This window comes from Archocentrus centrarchus, chromosome 13 (genome assembly GCF_007364275.1).
Source record: "Archocentrus centrarchus isolate MPI-CPG fArcCen1 chromosome 13, fArcCen1, whole genome shotgun sequence".
NCBI classification, from domain to species: Eukaryota; Metazoa; Chordata; class Actinopteri; order Cichliformes; family Cichlidae; genus Archocentrus; species Archocentrus centrarchus.
Genome location: NC_044358.1, coordinates 21,284,612 through 21,302,748, shown reverse-complemented (window position 1 = coordinate 21,302,748; position 18,137 = coordinate 21,284,612). Strand labels below are relative to the sequence as shown.

The window sequence follows — 18,137 nt, the reverse complement described above, 5'->3', positions numbered from 1 at the left end:
GTCCCGAGGAGGCCCCGGTACCTGTGCAGGCCTGCTGCTGAGGGATCAGGTTGCTGCCTTTGCCTCTTATCAGGGATTGAAGCGAGAGAACAAAGGAAGAGACGAGGGCTCGAGAGGGAGGGAAAGATTTATTTTGTTTTCAGGTGTTTTAATCCACCTGTGTAATTAATGACTGACTCCCTAAAGAAACACCATGAAGAAAAAAAAAAACCTTTCATGTTATAGATATGTGATCTTTGAAAGCTGCTTAACAAGGTGAATGTAACCACCTTGAACTACTGTTTTACAGCTTTAAATTAGCATTTGGCCTTTTTTTGGAGCCATATTCAGATGAGAGATTTGAGTGCTATGTTGCCAGCCAGCACTACGCAGATGCCACGTAGTTAGTACAGACATACCGCTGATCACATAGGAAGCCATAATGATCCAATTCTGTGACTTCGATTAACCGAGATAACGGCTACAGTCACGTGTGGCATCCAACTATCAGCCAAAGCAGCTGTGCCTCTAATGATGCAAACTTTAACCCTAATTATAAAGGTTACCACCCCACTTTGCCCCACCATGTACAGCTATGAAGGGAACAATTTGTGAAATTAAAACTGATTTTTTTTGTACCATACTGTAAACAATTGTCCTATAAAGTTTTGGGCACTGACTCACTTTTAGAGTGAGCCTCCAGTGGCCATTTGAGGAACTGCAGTTGTGTTCTTTATTTGCAGATTTTACTTGTTTAGAGATTTGGCCGTTTTTTTTTTTTTGTTTTGTTTTGTTTTGTTTGCTCTTCCTATTGACTCCAGGTGGGTGGGTATCAGCTGGAGAAATATGATGGCAAATATTTACACACCCCGAACAGGTCTGAGCAAGCTTTACATTAAAATGTCAAACACGCAATAGCGTCAAACTACATCCACAATTTTAATGAGGCAGATTTGACTGTTAAAACTCCAATCAATCGGTCATGAAATGTTATATTACCAGCAGTAACTGAGTGGAAAGAAATTGCATTGTGAGAGTTAATTTAAGAGTGCCACCTTCTGGGTAAACACTATGAGTTATATCGTGTCTTGTTTGCTCATGCTTCCTACAATTCCCAGAATACCTGTTGATAATCCTCAGGGAACAGGTGCAAACACTCTGCACCAGCTGCGGGCTATTCGCTTATGTGGAACGAATAACAGCGTGAGCGCTGAAATAATTAGCCCAGAGGAAGACTTGAGTCCTCTTCTACAACTCAAAATACAGGATGTCTTGTGACTGCATTGCATTCTGGTCCATTAAGAACAATTGTTTTCACTCTGTTTAACTAATGAAGAGAGTGTGAGATTGTGAGGGACTGGGGGAAAAAAAAGCATATTTTCTGTGGATGTCTCAGACAACAAAGTTTTCCATAAAACCATTAAATTAAAGTGAGTGCAGTGGAAAAAGCTCAATGTGTTGTCACAGCCTGCGTTTGACCTGCAATCCAGGGTAATAAGAAAAACACAGTGCCAAGCAACAAAACAGACACAAGACAGCCAAAACCAAGTGCATGCTGTGAGTTCGGCACGATATAAGTACATATATTACAGTACAAATCAGACTTTTTGCATCATTATTAATGAACTATTAAGCTTTGAAGTTGGCTTATAAGAGACATAACAAAGATTTACACCATACATAAAAAAAAAAACTGCAGCACACTCAAGAAATTCTTGCATTTTTTTCCTTTGATTAGTGAGTGAGTTTAATATGAGGAGTTAAAAGAGAACCATTGTCATATATTTAAATTAAATATGGTCAAGTTACTCTAAATTGCTGTCTCACTCCAACAGCACTGACAGTACAATCAAAGCAGACGATTCAGCTTTGATTTAGCTTAAATTGCTCAGCTTCAGCAAAGACCTATAACAAAGCTAATATCTGGGCTACAAAAAAGAAAAAGTTTTTTTAGTACTGGAGTTGAAAGACGTATGAATGTTTGCAGAAGACTCAAAAACATTATGAAGGAAAACATATACACCTTTTAATTTAGAATATCTGTGACACATGACTCACATTATTGGCAGTGTCAGAGTCATTTTTCTCTGAGCGAGGCAGATAGGAAAGATAAAAGCACATTACAAGAGTGGTGATTATCGCTCTAAATGACTTGCCATAAGGTTCCCTAGAAATTGATCTTGTGGCATGATCGTTAGTCTTTTAAATGTCTCTACACACTCGACCACACGAGCGTCCGTAAAAACCTCTTAAAAAATGTCATAAATTGCGTCAGCAGACGAGCTGCATGGGTGCAGGGAGTGCTCTTAAGACTGCAGCCGGCTGGAGTGAACGGGTGGTAAGTGCACTCAGAAATCACATCCATTATGTTGTGAATTATGCATTTGAGGAGCACAGGTTGTGGGACCTGAGGGGAGAAGTGGTTGTGAGTTGCCTGTGGGCAGACTTGGGGCGTGTCAGAGGAGAGCTCACTGTCCTGACTCCAAACATCCACCATCAACTCCCATTAACGACGTACCATTAAAGGCAACATTAGGCCATTAACAAAGCAAAGCCCTACCGCTTACTACTTACCCATTAACCCTTCCTAATGCAACTTAGACCCCAACATTTTGGCAGTGACTTCATTCTTTCGTTTCCGGAAGAGCTTACATTAGCTCACCCAAGGGTCTGGGGTTGTGAATGAACAGACCGGATTTTCAAGTTGCCCATCAGCAGCAGACACTATCAGAAGCCCTAATGGATCGCCAAGTCCCGACCCTGTCACGATGACCGTGTTTCTCAGGCAAGAACGTTAAAAACCCCATCACCATGAGGATATTAAAGCCCTCTGCCTCTCTCCTCTGCTTTTAAAGTCATTTCCTAAAAATAGATGTGGCCTGCAAGCAAGTTTGCTGGACAAAAGGGATTATCAAATAATTTCTATCCATTAAAATGGAAAACTGGGCATTTCCAACCTGAATCTGTTTGCCACCCAGATAAAGCTTATTTTAATTAGGGTTGTGACATGTGGAAATGATCGCACAACACCTTGCAGCCATCTGAAGAGAGTGAAGCCTAAAACCTTTCAAAGAACTCACAGAAATGGTGAAATTATATAAAGGAAATGTATTTGTATGTATTTAAAAGTCCCCAAAATTAACTACTCTCTAAAAGTGAATTTCAGTATTCTGTCTTTTCATTTAAAAGCACCACATAAATGACTTCTGAGAAATGCGCTTATGAGTTTGTTTCAAATGTTGCTTTTTGTGTAGAGTACAGCAAGGCTGTATCCTGTTAACGCTCAATCCGGGCAGTTCAGACTTGTGATTAGAAACTAGTCATTCATTTTTAATTATTTCTGAGCCATTTAAATGTGATAACGTTCTCATGTGCCAAGGAGCCTTCAAACTTCATTAAACTGGAGGATCCTACAAGCGTTATTGAATTTGTCCTGCTCGCTCATGCCTAATGATGAGCTCGCATCCACACGCAACAACTCTGCTCCTAATCACACAGTCTTTGAATTTAAGTTGGTTAATCTTGCACTTGCTGAAACGCGCAAAAGAGTCGGGCCTTTTCTTTGGCCTAAAGTTGCGCTTCATCTTAAATCTAAAGATTTTTTTAATCTCTCATTGGTCCTTGCCATGATGAAACACATGGTAGTTTTACAAGTGAAACCCATGCATGACAAAGAATCCCACGTTTACACTGTGGGTGCGTAATAGAAACACACATGAGAGGCAACATATGTCCTGAAAACACCATCTGCAGCTCTCATTTGTGCTCCTACTTTATAATTTAGGTTTTCAGTAACTCCAAATAGACTCACAGCACTCTGGTTGCATGCATCTGAGTCTATCAAAGCTGTGATAACAGGTATCTGATCACATGGTTCATACGATTTCATGGTGTCTCTTTTGCATTTGAGATGAGGCCCAGATAAATGCACTGTTTCTCAGAAGGTAGAGTTTGCTTTTGGAAAACTCTATTTTTAGTCCATTTAATTAAAATTACAGACCTTTTTCCCTCTAGCGCTCACAGTATAATCAGCCCAATTAAGGCTTAAAAATGTAGTCACATGGATAATTAAATAAATGTTTACAGTCTAATAAAACAAATTTAAGGCTTAAAGGGGTGAAGTGATGAAGGCAGCAGTGAGTAGCTCTTCACATAAATGAGTATAGAGAGCTTTGAATTTACTGACACGTTTGAACTGATATCTGCAAATCTAAACACAAGAAATGAATCCTCAAATTCTTAAAATGTCCCCGATTTTTCACCTCTTTCCAGTGAGAGGTGTTAACAGGGAGCTTTAAAATATTCCCGACACATTCAAAACAACCTTCTTGACATCAAAGTGCTCGTCGTTTCACCAGGTCTCCTCAAGTGGTATCACATCAGACAGGAGGTATCAGGGTTTTGTGCGTACTGGCCATAAACCTGCCAGCCTTGCCTGAAGCAACTGAGCCAACTAGAGCAGGACTGGCTTGTAGGGTAAGTATCTGCCGTCTGGACTGGAGATAGAACATCATTTGTAATCAGTTTTATTAATAGCATAAAAGGGTCCTCTGGGGTAACACCATGCTGCAAAAAAATAAAAATAAAAGTGCTAACTGGTACTGGGACAGTTGGTCAATTGAGTGGATACCAGATGAACTAAAAGAAGTAAATTTGACAGTTTTGATAGGGAAGTCATTGTTTGTGTCATTTATCAAGTTAAAATCGGCTTCCAGCATGCAAAGGTTAAAGACTTGCTGCTTTTCTCCATTTTATATAAATGTTAATTGAATCTCTTTGGGCTGCTTGTCAGAGAAACAAGCAATCTAAAGATGTCACCCTGAGATCTGGAAATGGCACTTTTCAACGTTTTCTCCATTTTATTAATCAAAAAAAAAAAAAAGAAAGAAAAAGAAAAAAAATTCACAGAACATCATTCAGTAACATAAAATCTTCCTACAATCACTCATTGCAGTCCTGGCCATGACTTAAATTAGGGCTGCAACTAATGGTTTTTTTCATAATCAAATTATGCTTTTATTAGATTTGGTATAATCTAATAATGATGTTACAATTTGGTACAATCATTTCGCCTGAAAAAGAATACTGAAAATATCCAAAAATATATAAATTTTACTATAATATGAAAGAAAAAGGAACACCAAATTCTCAATTTACATGCAGATATCAGTTGATATTAAATGTAAATGATCAAAGTAGATTGATTTTAAATTTCAGTTCAGTCAGTTCACAACTTTTCTCTGTTTTATTTCACTGTAAACAAATATCTTTTTGGCTTTAGAGTGTTGGCTTAATTAACAAAAATAGTGCTTTGGGCTCTAGGAACATGTGATGTTCGTTTGCCCTTTTATTGCAGCACATATTAATAATGACATACTAAGATGCTCATATTCAGCAAATTACATATGCAAAGAGACAGAGCCCGACAGGAGGGTCAAGATGGAAACATTCCCGGAATCATCAGACTAAAAGCATCCTCCTTCTGGTAATTAATTCAGTGAATTATCTTTTTTAATTTTAATTTTGAATTATTACCCCAGCTGGCAGAAACAGATTCCACTATTTACACAACTGCAATCAGCTTTTGTTCAAGTACCCGCCTGCCTGCCTGCCTGTCCCACAAGTGCTCCCTCTCCTATAAAAAGCCGCCCCACCCAGTTCCAGCCCCCACGCCTCCCTGAGCAGGAAATCCTTTGAACATTTGTAGCCCATTGATCCTGCGGGACCAGTTGTGTTTACTATTATACCATCTGTATGACCATATTACAGTTTCAGGTGGTGCCCGAGGATACCAATCAAACCTGCTGCCACAGCACACCCCTCTTGAAGGATCCTGGCAACAAACCAAATGCAGCCTCTTATGGGAGCAGTGGAAAAAAAAAAGAGGGAGACAAATCAGGCCAGGAATCATACCTTTCCTACCTGGGTAAACAAGAATGCATCCACTTATCGATCCTAAAGTGCCTCATTAGATGCTGCATGAGGCATGGCCTAATATTTTCCCAACACAAAATGGATGATGAATGGAAATATGTGCAGTGGTTTTATTATTGTATAAATTTAATTCACACCACCTACTTTGCCATATCAATAATGCATGTCTTGTTACGCTGTAAACAACAGAAAATATTAACAGGTAGATATTTCCATTTGTTCGGCAGATGGCTTTTGTAGCTTTCATCTCTGGTAATTGCCGCTGTAAGGCTGATACTTTTATATTAGTTGGGCAAAGAGTCGTGTATGCTGTTGTGCACTCATAATGACAGAACTGACCTTCTAACCCTTCACTGTGAAACAGAGCAAGCAGTGTTCCCCATTCCAATGAGCCAAACAGCCTGGTTGGTATTAAGAGGGCATGACGGTTTCAAATTGTGTCCTGCTTCAGCTTTTGGCTCTAGGGGGGTCCTAAAGCCTCTGCTGGCTAAATAGAGCAGAGAGCAGTGGGAGGAATACATGGAATGCAGATAATACATACAAAGGATTATGTACCTGCTTGCACATCAATTCTGTGTGGTTTCACATTTAATACCTCTGGACCAACATCTGCTTTGATGGAGGACTGTGAAAGGCTGGAGATTAACATGCGCCGTTAGCCCGCCGAGTCTTCCTATGACTTCAGTACTTTCCGACTTACATGGCGGGATAACAGCTAACATAACATTTGGCTGGAAGGTTTTGTGAACCCCAGTGGAGCCAAGCAGGATATTGTGCATCCTATAAAAGGGAAGTAGTCTGCTTATGTGCAAGAAATTCACCCACATTCAAAATACAGTTTATCTTTTGTCAAAGCAAGGTCACCATTAGTGTTGCGCTTCTTTTTCCTAAAGACACACAACAGATAAAACTGTCACAACAAACCAGATCTTGTTCTTTTTTTTGTGCCTTTTGTTTCCCTGAGATGAGATAACCACTTTCAGTTTATATAATTCAGCGTATGTCACAGTCATCTTGGTTACAAAGGACCTTTAAGGCATAATAATTTCATTAGCGGTGGCTATTACATTTTCTTCTTCCATCATGACATGAGAAGAAGCTATACATCAAGCTAAGTGCTTTTAACCATCCACCCCATAGTTGCAGCCCCCCCCCCCCCCACTTCTTGTCCTGTGCAGTACATCCCAAACAAGAGCATAAAAAGCCCTGCAGATCTGTCAGATAGTGAGATGTACTGGCAGCAGTGAGACACCCCGCTTCACAAAAAAACCTGTCAATAAGCAGAAATGTGCCAACACTTCTTCTGCTACTGAAAGGTGTTCAAAATATGAGCAATGTGGCCTGAAGAGCTCATGAACAAAAGTCTCCATGGGTATGTTGTGCACAGACTATCTCCCTTCAAGCAAACTGAGTCAACATGCTGTTTGGAAAGTCCTCCAAAGCCATGCGCTACGTCTGCTGCACAGCCAGTCAAAGACAAGGTCTCAGGGGTGACGGCTTCTCTTGAAGTCCAAAAAATGATTAAAAAAAAGAACAGAAATACAGCTAATATACCAGGCTGGTCTGTAGGATGCTCTACCATTTAGTCCTGATATACAGGAAAGCCCGCTGACTTTGATAATATCACAAATGCACAGTGTGTTTGTGCACTTGTGGTACATGTCCTAACTAACCCTAGCCCAAACAATATAATGGTCAGCTGAGCCTACTGGCCAATATTGGCCTATCACATATCAGGGTATTGGTATCTGCTGTATAGTATGCACCAATCTAAAATATTGTTTGCAGAATATGATCCAGAAAAAGATGGCCAGCATAATTCAGAATAACTGTTTTGGGGTTTTTTTGTCCAGCACAGCAGCTCTATCTGAAATGTTTACAATACTGTCAGCAGCACGTAGCGGAGTAGCATGACAGCTAGTGCAGAGTGAACAGGTATCTTTACAAAGAGTTACTGTTTTATGAAATAAGTGCATTGTAAGAAAGATAGGGAACAGTGAGGCCATAATTTTCTCTCTTCAATACATAGTAATACCTGCTGCAATTATATATACTGTATTTCTAAAGAATATAGACTGAAATATCTATGTCAGAATTGTTTAGTCCCTAAAACCCACTGACACTGATCCCATGAACAAAGCATCAGTAAGGCTCTAGTCTTGCTATTAGGTGGCTTGAACTTTTGATGGTTCCAACCTCTCCAATGTACCACTATACAAATGTGCTGTCCGAAATCCAATATATCTGACTTCTGAACTGTTGGCTGAGCAAGAAATGGGAAATTACATATATCCACTATATGGACAAAAGTACTGGGCCACCTACACACTACACCTACAGGAGCTGCTCAGCCATGGAAACCCATGCCATGAAGCTCACAGTTTTTGTGCTGATGTTAATGCCAGAGGAGGTTTGGAACTCTGGAGTTACTAAGTCAGCAGAGTGTTGGCAACTTTTATATACCATGCACCTGGGCACTCAGCGACCCCACTCTGTAACTTTACGTGGTCTGCCACTTCGAGGCTGAGTTGCTATGGCTCTTAAATGCTTCCATTTTGCAGTAATACCACTTAAAGTTAATGGTGACATATCTAGGAGGGAAGTTGCCGATGGCAGCATCCTATTACAGTACCATGCTTGAATTCAGTAAGCTCTTCAGAATGACTCATTCTTTCACAAATGTTTATAAAGGCAGACTGCATGACCAGGTGCTTGATTTTATACACCTGTGGCAACAGGACTGAAAACGTGAACGAATTCAAAGATTAAAAGGTGTAGCCCAGTGCTTTTGTGCCTATACTTTATCTTTAGTGAACCCTTTCCTTTCTGTATAGCGCCATCAACATCAACAAAGTAAATGTTAGCATGTTAACATGCTAAGATGGTTAACCATGTATATAAAGAGTTATTATTTGTGCTGAACATCTGCTACTATTGTCACTGTGAGCATGTAAGTATGTTGATGTATTTGGGTCAAAGCACTGCTAAGCATTATAAAGACTCTGACAAAAAAAAAAATGCCTTTACTGTCTTCAGTTGGTAATATAAAGAACATGCATATTAGCCGATGTAATGACCTGAGATATGAAAATGCATTACACAAGAGACATTACAAAAGGAAATATAGCCATTCAAGCATGCTATCTACACAAATGCTGCCCCAAGGAGAAAGATAACAAAGTTGTCCAATTATTAGAAACCCACTGGGAAATATTGTAGTCTGAACCAATATGCCTGTAAAAACAAACTCTGGCTGTGACGTTGTCTTGGTTTGGAGTATCCATATTTGGTGGCTCTGTTTATAAACCAGCACGCTCTCGCAAGTCCTTCACAATAAGCCAAGAAATCCTGACATTACCTTAGAAAGGTGTAGAAAATCCATGCTGCATTAACCAAAATGTACCAAACATACATTCTTACCTTTCATTTTTAGCTCTCAACTTTTTTTTTTTCCTGTTGACCTTTAAATGTATAAATGAGATCACCATCATTATATGAGGAAATGATGTATTAATCTCTTCTGTATCTTCTACTTGTATTAGGGAGGACAGGAATGGTGGGATAATGGATTCTGGCATCTTCATTACTCAAAATTACACACTTCAAAGCTCATTTAACAACATCCTCATTCTATAGACTAGCCAGAAACTGTAGTAATGCAATTTTGATGTGACAAGGGCCAGCGTTAACAAGCTAATAGTGGGTTTACCATTACAAATTCCTGCTGTTTTCCATTGTGACCACTTTACAATAAAGCCACAATAAAATTCAAAGTGATACATGCAGAGAATTTTGCATTTAGAGGACAAGTCAAGTCAATTAGATGTATTTAAACTGCACCAGTGGGATATTTAATGCTTAGAAATTCTCCCCAGGAACACAAGGCTACTTGACCTCTTAAGTCGTCCCATTAGAAAATTAAGTACTGCATCCAATTACCAGACAAGCATCTCTTCACCTTCATCGTAAGGTCTGGCAGCAGAACAGCTGAATACTTAACAGCAAAGCAGAGCATTTTATCACTAAGCATCTAACACATCCACAAGTCACACATTAGCCAAAGCATCACTTGAGGGGTAGCTGCCACGCAAAAACCAACCACTTGTCTCCTCTGAATAAAAATTGAAGCTGAATGTGAGGAAACATTGCTGCAATTGCAGATGCATTAACAAGAAAACAGTTTTGAGTAACACACTGTAATCTGTTGTGAGGATTACAGTTCTTCTAACTTTTTCTGAGCTGCTGCACAGTAGGAAATTCATGCCCTGGGGTCAAAATACAAGTCTCAACTGGAACACAGACTAGAATGTAAGAAGGTCTCACTTTCTAAGGGAACTTATTACATAGCCTGATAGACTTATATTTTAAGGATTTTATTTTATTTTTTTAATTATTCAGTATTTAAGTTTAGATAACAGTTTGAAATCTTTGTCTTTTATGTCTAGCTAAATATTTCAATTTGTTTAATTTGTTTTTATGTGTTACAGCTGCCTCAAATTTCAGTTGGCTTATTGTAGTGGTAGCCTTTGGTCTCTGGGAAATAATTGTCTTTTTCTTTTAGTGACCTTGACTGAGTTAAAAACAAACATGAATATGTTCATTTTTAGTTCCTCAGAACAGCTGAATTACTCCTGGTTGGAAGTCACATCTATTTTGGGGATGTCAAGGTACCAGAAATGTAGTAGTCTTGTAGTAATATTTATTAAAATGTCATTTTAAATGACAGGTGTGTTGGTGACAGAGCTTTAACTTGAAATATTAACATTGTATTTTGTTGACAGGGCACAGACTGAAATGCTAGGATGGTTGCTGAATAGCCTACTATTATTACTATGAGGTACAACATTAGTTATATTATTTTTTAGCCTATGAAACATAGTTGACTTTATAATGGCTGTGCCAGCTGTCTCAGGATAATGTAAGAAGGATAATACTTTGGATCTTGCTGGATGTTAAAGAATTCACTCACTTTGAATTCTTTTAACAGATCTAAACTTGGGTCTTCGGGTGCTTTGCTGAATTGAAAATATTTCCTCAATAGATCTGAAAAAATATCTGTGCATCATTTGCATATTGCCTTTTGTGAATCAATTATCACCCAATCCTTTCTTATGGCATTGCTATAGCAATGCTGTACGCTCATGTTCTGTAGGGCGTGCAACTATGAGACAAGCCCAGGCATGTCTGAGTGTGAGAGCCACATTGAGGATTTAGGATGTAAAAAGGACAGTAAAAGCAAGCAGCGGATGGAAACTGATGCGTTTATACTTTGGAAAAGCGGGACTTTGAGCAGCTGGTTAAAAAGCCATAAAGATACAACATCCTAGATAGCTATTAATTGTTATTGCTGTAGCTCCTGACCAGTTACAAGGTTAAGTTAATTTAGTCATTGCTAAACTAATGTATTATGCAGTTATTTTATACTTTTATTGACATTTTCCAGGTAAAACACTACCTAGGCTCCTTTTGTGCTTATATTTGACTCATGAAGTGCCACTGGATTTAATGCTGTCACTACTACTGTACTATAATGTTGCTGCTGCTGGCACCTTGTTTCCGTAGCTTCACACTTTGAATTAGGTAGTGTGTTAACAATGTGAGTAGCTCATTTGAAAGGAAGGATGGAAAATCCCTTCATTTACTTATGCTTATAAATGCTGCTGCCTGCAACTATCAATAAAACATCTTCAACATTTTTTAAACATCGTCAGAAATTATTGCAAATTTTCTTGAAATATTGTGATATGTGGCTAAATGAGCCATGACTAATCCCTAATATATAGTGCACGATAAAATCTTCCAAAGGAGAGCCATACAGACATACGCACCTTGAAAACTTATCATTTAAAGAAGATGGCACTAATCTAAGAAGCATGTGGATATACATTGTTATAAAAGGTTTATTGGTGACTCAGAAAGATGTGCCAACCGTTTAATTTTTCTTGTTGTTTGATATTAAATACTGTCAGAATGACGGGCTTTTAATTCCAATCAGAGATATGCTGTTGCTGTCCCCTGTGAAAGGAAGTCGTCCCTGAATGGGAACTCCTGTCTCCCTGCAAGTTCAACCATACCAGCATGTAATCAAAGATAGCTTTAGGCACTGCAGATTGCTGCTGCAGTCTATGAAGGGAGGATGGTGGACATCAGCACAACACAAAGAAACAGCTTTTAAAATGACAAGAATGTGAATACTGAGGTCAAACGCAGACAAAACCTCCCTGTTGAGTCCCAAGGGCGGAACATAACCAGGAGCAGTGCAATGTTTCATGAATGAAAAACTGCTAAACAGCATCGGAATGAATAGAGTAACTTCTCAGTGTTGCAAAAGAGCTTTGGAGCCAACAGAGGGTGATTCAGAAATGAATGGGAAGACAAAAACTCCATGTCATTTTATTAGTGGCCCGAGGCTTGGAATGAATGTTTCACCTTTAGCACAAAAGCTGTGTCAACCTGCCTGACTCCCCTGATCCTCAGACAAAGAAAAAATATAGGTATGATATAACAGCAGCCTCATATGCCTCAAGTTTTTATGGGAGTACAGGAAAAAATATCAGAGGTCCACCACTGACTCTCTTTAAGGGCAGGAGGGAGACCCTGCTATTGGTAACCCCATGTGGTGAGACTTTGCTGTCAGTGGTTCTGCTGCTTTTGCTTTCTTTTACCTATAGGATAAATTTTAATGAGGGGAAAAAGTAGTCCATTAAATGTAATCTACAAAAAAACAAAGGCCACATAAGCAGCCACCATGTGGCTTCCCATATACATGTGCCCCTGGTCAGCTCATTAGCATCACAGTTAATGGGGGCAACTCAAAGATTTCATTAAAACAGAGCAATAACTCTAATGGAGGATTTGAACAAAGATCCAGGCCATGTTAAAGATGGGTGTGGTCACAGGCTTTTCATATGGAGGGGAGACGCTTCCCCCCAGTCAGGTTGCACATGTGAAGCACCAGGACCGACAGCAGCGACTCTGCGCCCTCTCTGAGGGGTGTGTGCTCTTCCATATTAATGACAAAGACAGCAGCGGGAGCAAGAAGTCGCTATCATACACTCATTTGTTTAAAAAGAGCCAGCCTCACAATACAGTCGGTGGGAGTCCACAGGAATCTAGTGAAAGCTGGGGGATGCGTCAATGACAAAAGACCGAAACAACCTCACTTTTTGTCCCTGAAACAAGGACTGACCAATCTTAGGGTGCCACTCTCCTTTCACCAAAACCAAGGACAGCTTCATGCAGCTGAGTGGGGGTATTCCTGCATAAAGAAGGAAGAAGAACTACTGCATAGCACAGTTATCTCCCTCTCATGTTGTTAAGTCTTTCTTTATAACTGAAACAATAGAACTCTGGTCCCTCTCCTCAGATAACAAATAAACCATTATTTAAATGGCAGAGTGACAGATGAGAAAAAGAGAAAACTGAGACGTTATTCTGTTTGGTAAAGTATCATAAAGATTTCTCTCACTTTATTTCACTCCGTATAAGCATATGAGTTGTAAAGCAGAATATATAAAAAGTCAATAAAGTGCTAAATTTAAACAATTTTCTCAACCTGAACAGCTAATTGAAACAAGAAATTGACAACTGAAAAGGCAATTTTGGCTGAGATTATAAAATGGAATATATCACACACTCTGGCTCTGAAAGTAGGGCAAGCCAATCACCAAAGTGTAATTAAGATTCACTTGCTGCTGTTTTACTGATAATCCCGTGTGTAAAACTGTCACAGGCGAACAAAAGACCTTTTTCCTCATTGAGTCATTGCCTGAGAGTGATTACTTCTGCCACCCAAGTCCTTTCATTTTCTCAAGGCAAAGCCACTCATACATCTCTCAGCTTGGTCAGTCCAGCAGAGAAGGAATTGCTCTCTCTGACATGTAGGAAGCTCAGCATGTTCATGTGCTAGCTCATATTTCTTAGCGCTGTCACACTGCATCTAATCTAAAGGTGAAGTTTGGCTTGGTGATGACATTTTGGAAGGAATCTAAAAATATTGCAAAAATGTTTAGAACTACAATCATTAAGCTTAGTGATGGGAACAAACTGTTCTCTCAGCAACTGTACACACAAACGGGAATCATAAAGAGACACCCCCCTCCCCCCACCCATCCCCAGCCCTTCACACTCCTCCACCTGTTCAGTGTCCTGCTGGGGGCCGAGAGAAACAAGAGTATGGATGGAGTGCATGTGTGTGTGGGTGTGGACTGCTGCAGCCCTCTGTGTGAGGGGGGCAGGCCAGACAAAGACCGAAAGAAATTAGTATTACGCTGTTTATATTGAACTGTGTTACATCAGAAATACAAATAACTGAGCTCTTACTTGCACCATCGAGCACTAAAGCGCTTGGTGTACTGCATGTGGGCAGGCCCAGTGCACCACACCATATGGTAAAGATGCACATTTGTCATAAGCGTCTTTTCTCTGGGGACGAGCTGATGCACCGGCCTGGTTTCTTAGAATCTTTAGCATCCAGTGCCTTTTTCTCGTCTCGCAGAAGTAAAGCAGGTTAATGATTGCCTTTTATGTGAGCTTTCCTAGTTTAAGATTTGCAATAAAACCTGCTCTTTGCTCTTTCGTGCTGCACCAAAGACTCTAACAGCTTTAATTTCATCATAACCTAAGGTTATTTTAAGTTTCACGCAAAACGTCCATCTTTATTTATTTATTTATTTATTTTTTATTTAAAACTAGATGCGAGTGGTTATTCCAGATTGATTCTCACATCCCTGCCATAAAGTCCTGCTGCCAGGGGCGCTGTTAGGAATTCTGCACCCCCCGATGGGAAGTGACACTGGGCTCTCCACCATAATGCTGCTCTAATTTACAGTATGACCTCGCCTGTCTAAACAGCCCTCTCTTGTTTGAGGAGTCCTTTTGTTCTGTTTTTTTCTTTCCATCAGCAGCAGCTCTGCCTGCTACTCACACTTCCACTTACTTTTTATTCTGATCAAGACCCGAGGAGCCCACGATGCACACAAACAAGCACACAAAACCCTAATTCTCTTGTGTGAACATCTGTCTCTTTCTTATATCTCACTTGCTTTGCGATTCTTGGGTGAGTAATGGCATCTGCTTCACTTTATACTCAATAAAACGGCCTTTTTCATCCAAAACACAAGTGCACTAAGTGTGTGATACCGGAAAAGATTCCACTTCACACTTTCGCTCCACACATACAACAGAGTCCTACACAGCCTTTGGAGAGACATTATGAGCCACCAAATATGGGTTAAGCATCCAGCAGGATAATAACTTGTATAGATATCACTTTCGGGACCATTTCAAGCATTCCTATTATAATAAGTGAGATATATTATGGATGAATAGAAGGTTTGTTCCCTTTATTGGTTTATGATGTTAGTCAGATGCTCATATTTTACAGACCAAATTAAGCATTTAAATTTAGCAGATTGTCTTCCTTTCTGCTGTGTCTCCCCTACTTTGCTTACAAAATGGGATTATGTTCTCTACATTTACAAAATGTAGCCATTTCCAGATTTTGATCAACAAATGGCTCAGCTACTTGAAGAGATTAGGCCTAAAAATTGACAGCAAGCGAAGTACAGATGCAGGATTTCTATTCAAAGCCATGATTCGGTTGAGTTGTCGTACTTCTCTTCAATGCATCTGAATTTTGCATGAAGGAATACAATACTTTCCAAGTCACAAAGAAATCTCTTTTCAAAGGAGAAACTACCACAAGCAGTCTTCAAACATCGAGAGGAAGCCGCCTATAAACAAGATGAGACGTGCACAAGCACCCAAATGAACAGTTGTACAAAATCTTACATGTAACTCAAACATGTAATTAAAGCTGTTTTCTTTTTTTCTTCTTCTTCTTTTTTTTTCTTGAGAATTAACATCAAAACATTCAGGAGACAAGTCCTGACAAAACCTAGTTACAGATGAAAGAAAGGAGAGTGGATCCATCTCCGGTGAAATTGGGTGACCCCCACAAGAGATTAGTCCATTAGCAAAAAAGGAGAGCCCCACTTGCCTGACAAGTAATACCAGCTGTGGCATGGAGGACTGTCTGTCTGTTCAGGAGGGGAGGTGAGGAGGGTGGTGGTGGTGGGGGAAGGGTGGAGACAAGGCGGTGAACAAAAAACAGATGCATCTTTCTGGAATATTTGTTCCGAGACTAATTCGGGACTCCTTTTTTTTCTGTTGTGTCTGGTTGCAGCCACGGCCTTCAGTGAAGCAAATATAATAAACACAGGCCTTTTTTTTTTTTTTTTTTTATTACAGGTATTGATGCAGTTTTTATTGCAAATCCAAAATTCAATAAACACCTTCAGGCAGATTCTGCCCACATTGAGCAAATTGCCAAGAGAAAGCTGACAAGGTTTGCTTCACCTTTTGCCCTCTTCGTTCTCCCCCCTAACTGTGGTCTAAACAAACACACATGTTTTGACCATCACTTAAGACCACGTGCAAATACACAGCAGTGCGGACAACCATAAAGTCAAACCTCATTACCAACTCAGAGCACTCCCCTCCAGTCTTGAGTGCATGGCACTGCAGCGGCACAGCCATGTAAAAACACTTTAAAAAGGCCATTCATTTCCTCTCAAACAAACCACCTGAGCTTGACTGATAGGTGCTGCATGGTGTTAATTTACAACAACAGGCGCCACTGTTGTGTGACGAGGTGAAGGGGAGCACAGTGATATCAGCCCCCCCCCCCCCCCCCCCCCCCCCCCCCCCCCCAACCCAAGGAAGCACTTGAAGCCTATGGATTTGCTTATGGCCTGGCTCAGTGACATGAACACTTGGTGCTCCTACCTGTTGGCTGACAGAGGAGACAATATGGAAATCTACAGAGAGGACTAGGCACCCTCTGCACACTAAATACCACGCCCAAAATTAAAAGCCTGTTTTCAAAACTCATCCTTTGTCACTGGTTCATTGTTTTCCAGAGGGAGGGAATAATCAAATTATGAAACCACAGATTAAAATCACCACTGGATGCAGGGTATCTGCATTCAAATCATACAGAAAGTTCCGAATTTCTTTGCTAAAACTTAATCACTTGTGCAAGCCATTACAACTGCCCACATCCCAGTGTAATTACTAGAAGGAGCCTGTCAGAAGTGTTTTCTTCCACCTAACAGACAGCCCATAATTAAAATAAATCATACAGGATGTGAGCCAGCATCATTCTGCTCAACAGCCCGTGTTAACAGGAAGAGAAAACACACAAAAAATTAGACATGGTCGTGGTTATGACATCATGGCTTGAGCACATGTGAACACTGGGTGAGGAGGACTACCTCACAATGAGGAGTTTATAAAGAAGTCACTTTAAAGATATGAGCAGGGCAGAGGTGCATATGAAGAGGAGTTTTATCTTGAGTTGAGGTGAGTTTTAGAAAACTACTTGGTAGATTTTTAAAAAGATTATATATTTAGTTGTTCATAATTTAACACAATGGAGAGAGGTGGTCGCTACATCATATGTAACTTATGAGAAGCCCTTCTAATTAATTTTTTATTTTTTTTTTACAGAAAGGGAACATTTTTAATTGCCTAGTGTATGACACGCAGCCACATAAAAGGAGCATTTGTGATTATAAACTGAGCAGAAACTTGTAACTACAAAGCACCCACATTCCTCTTCCAAATCTCCTTTGAAATGTGGTCGATAACGGCGGGCTGAAGTTTTGGAGGCACCTGCGTGTTGCAGGTACGGGACTTTCCCCTTCATACCTGCGGCTTCCACCGCCACAGCTGCCGGCTTAACGAGACAATAGCTTACCTTGGCAGAGGAGCGCGGCGAAGAGGAGGGCAGACGCGCAGCCGGCGGACAACAAGTGCATCCCTGCGAGTTTCAGAGATCCTCAGTGGGCTCTTCCAGAGGTTTGTTTTTAAAAAAAAAGATGTCGTTTTTTGTTTTTGTTTTTGTTTCTTGGAGGTGGGTTAAATTAAAGTGTCCTCGCGAACCTGGTGCTGCACAGATGCAATTTCAGTTCAGTTTTTGGCTCTTCTTCCAACGTGGCATGTGCTCGCCCACTCGCGCTCACATCAGTTCTGGTGGAACAGGTAATTGCGAGGGGCTCGCAGACGAGCGCGAGGGCGGGGGATACTGTCTGCAGCTCCGCCTCTGAGATACCCCCCCACTCCCACCTTCCCCTCCCAATCCAGCCACCACTACCACTTCCTCCCTTCCCTTCCAGCAACATCCTCCCTTCCCCTCCTCTTCCTCCTACACCTCCTTCACC

The 18,137-nt window shown here is 40.4% G+C and overlaps 1 protein-coding gene across 3 annotated transcripts in view; it reads right to left on the bottom strand.

Moving 5' to 3' along the window:
• The window catches only part of LOC115791186 (CD166 antigen homolog), a 46,608-nt gene extending 28,672 nt beyond the window's left edge, over window positions 1-17,936 (bottom strand). For all 3 annotated transcript variants that reach the window (XM_030745316.1, XM_030745317.1, XM_030745315.1), the window contains exon 1: window positions 17,675-17,936. In XM_030745316.1, the coding sequence (XP_030601176.1) occupies window positions 17,675-17,735 (61 nt within the window). In that variant the 5' untranslated portion in view covers window positions 17,736-17,936. The remainder of the gene's footprint in view (window positions 1-17,674) is intronic.
• Between the last annotated feature and the right edge of the window lie 201 nt (window positions 17,937-18,137).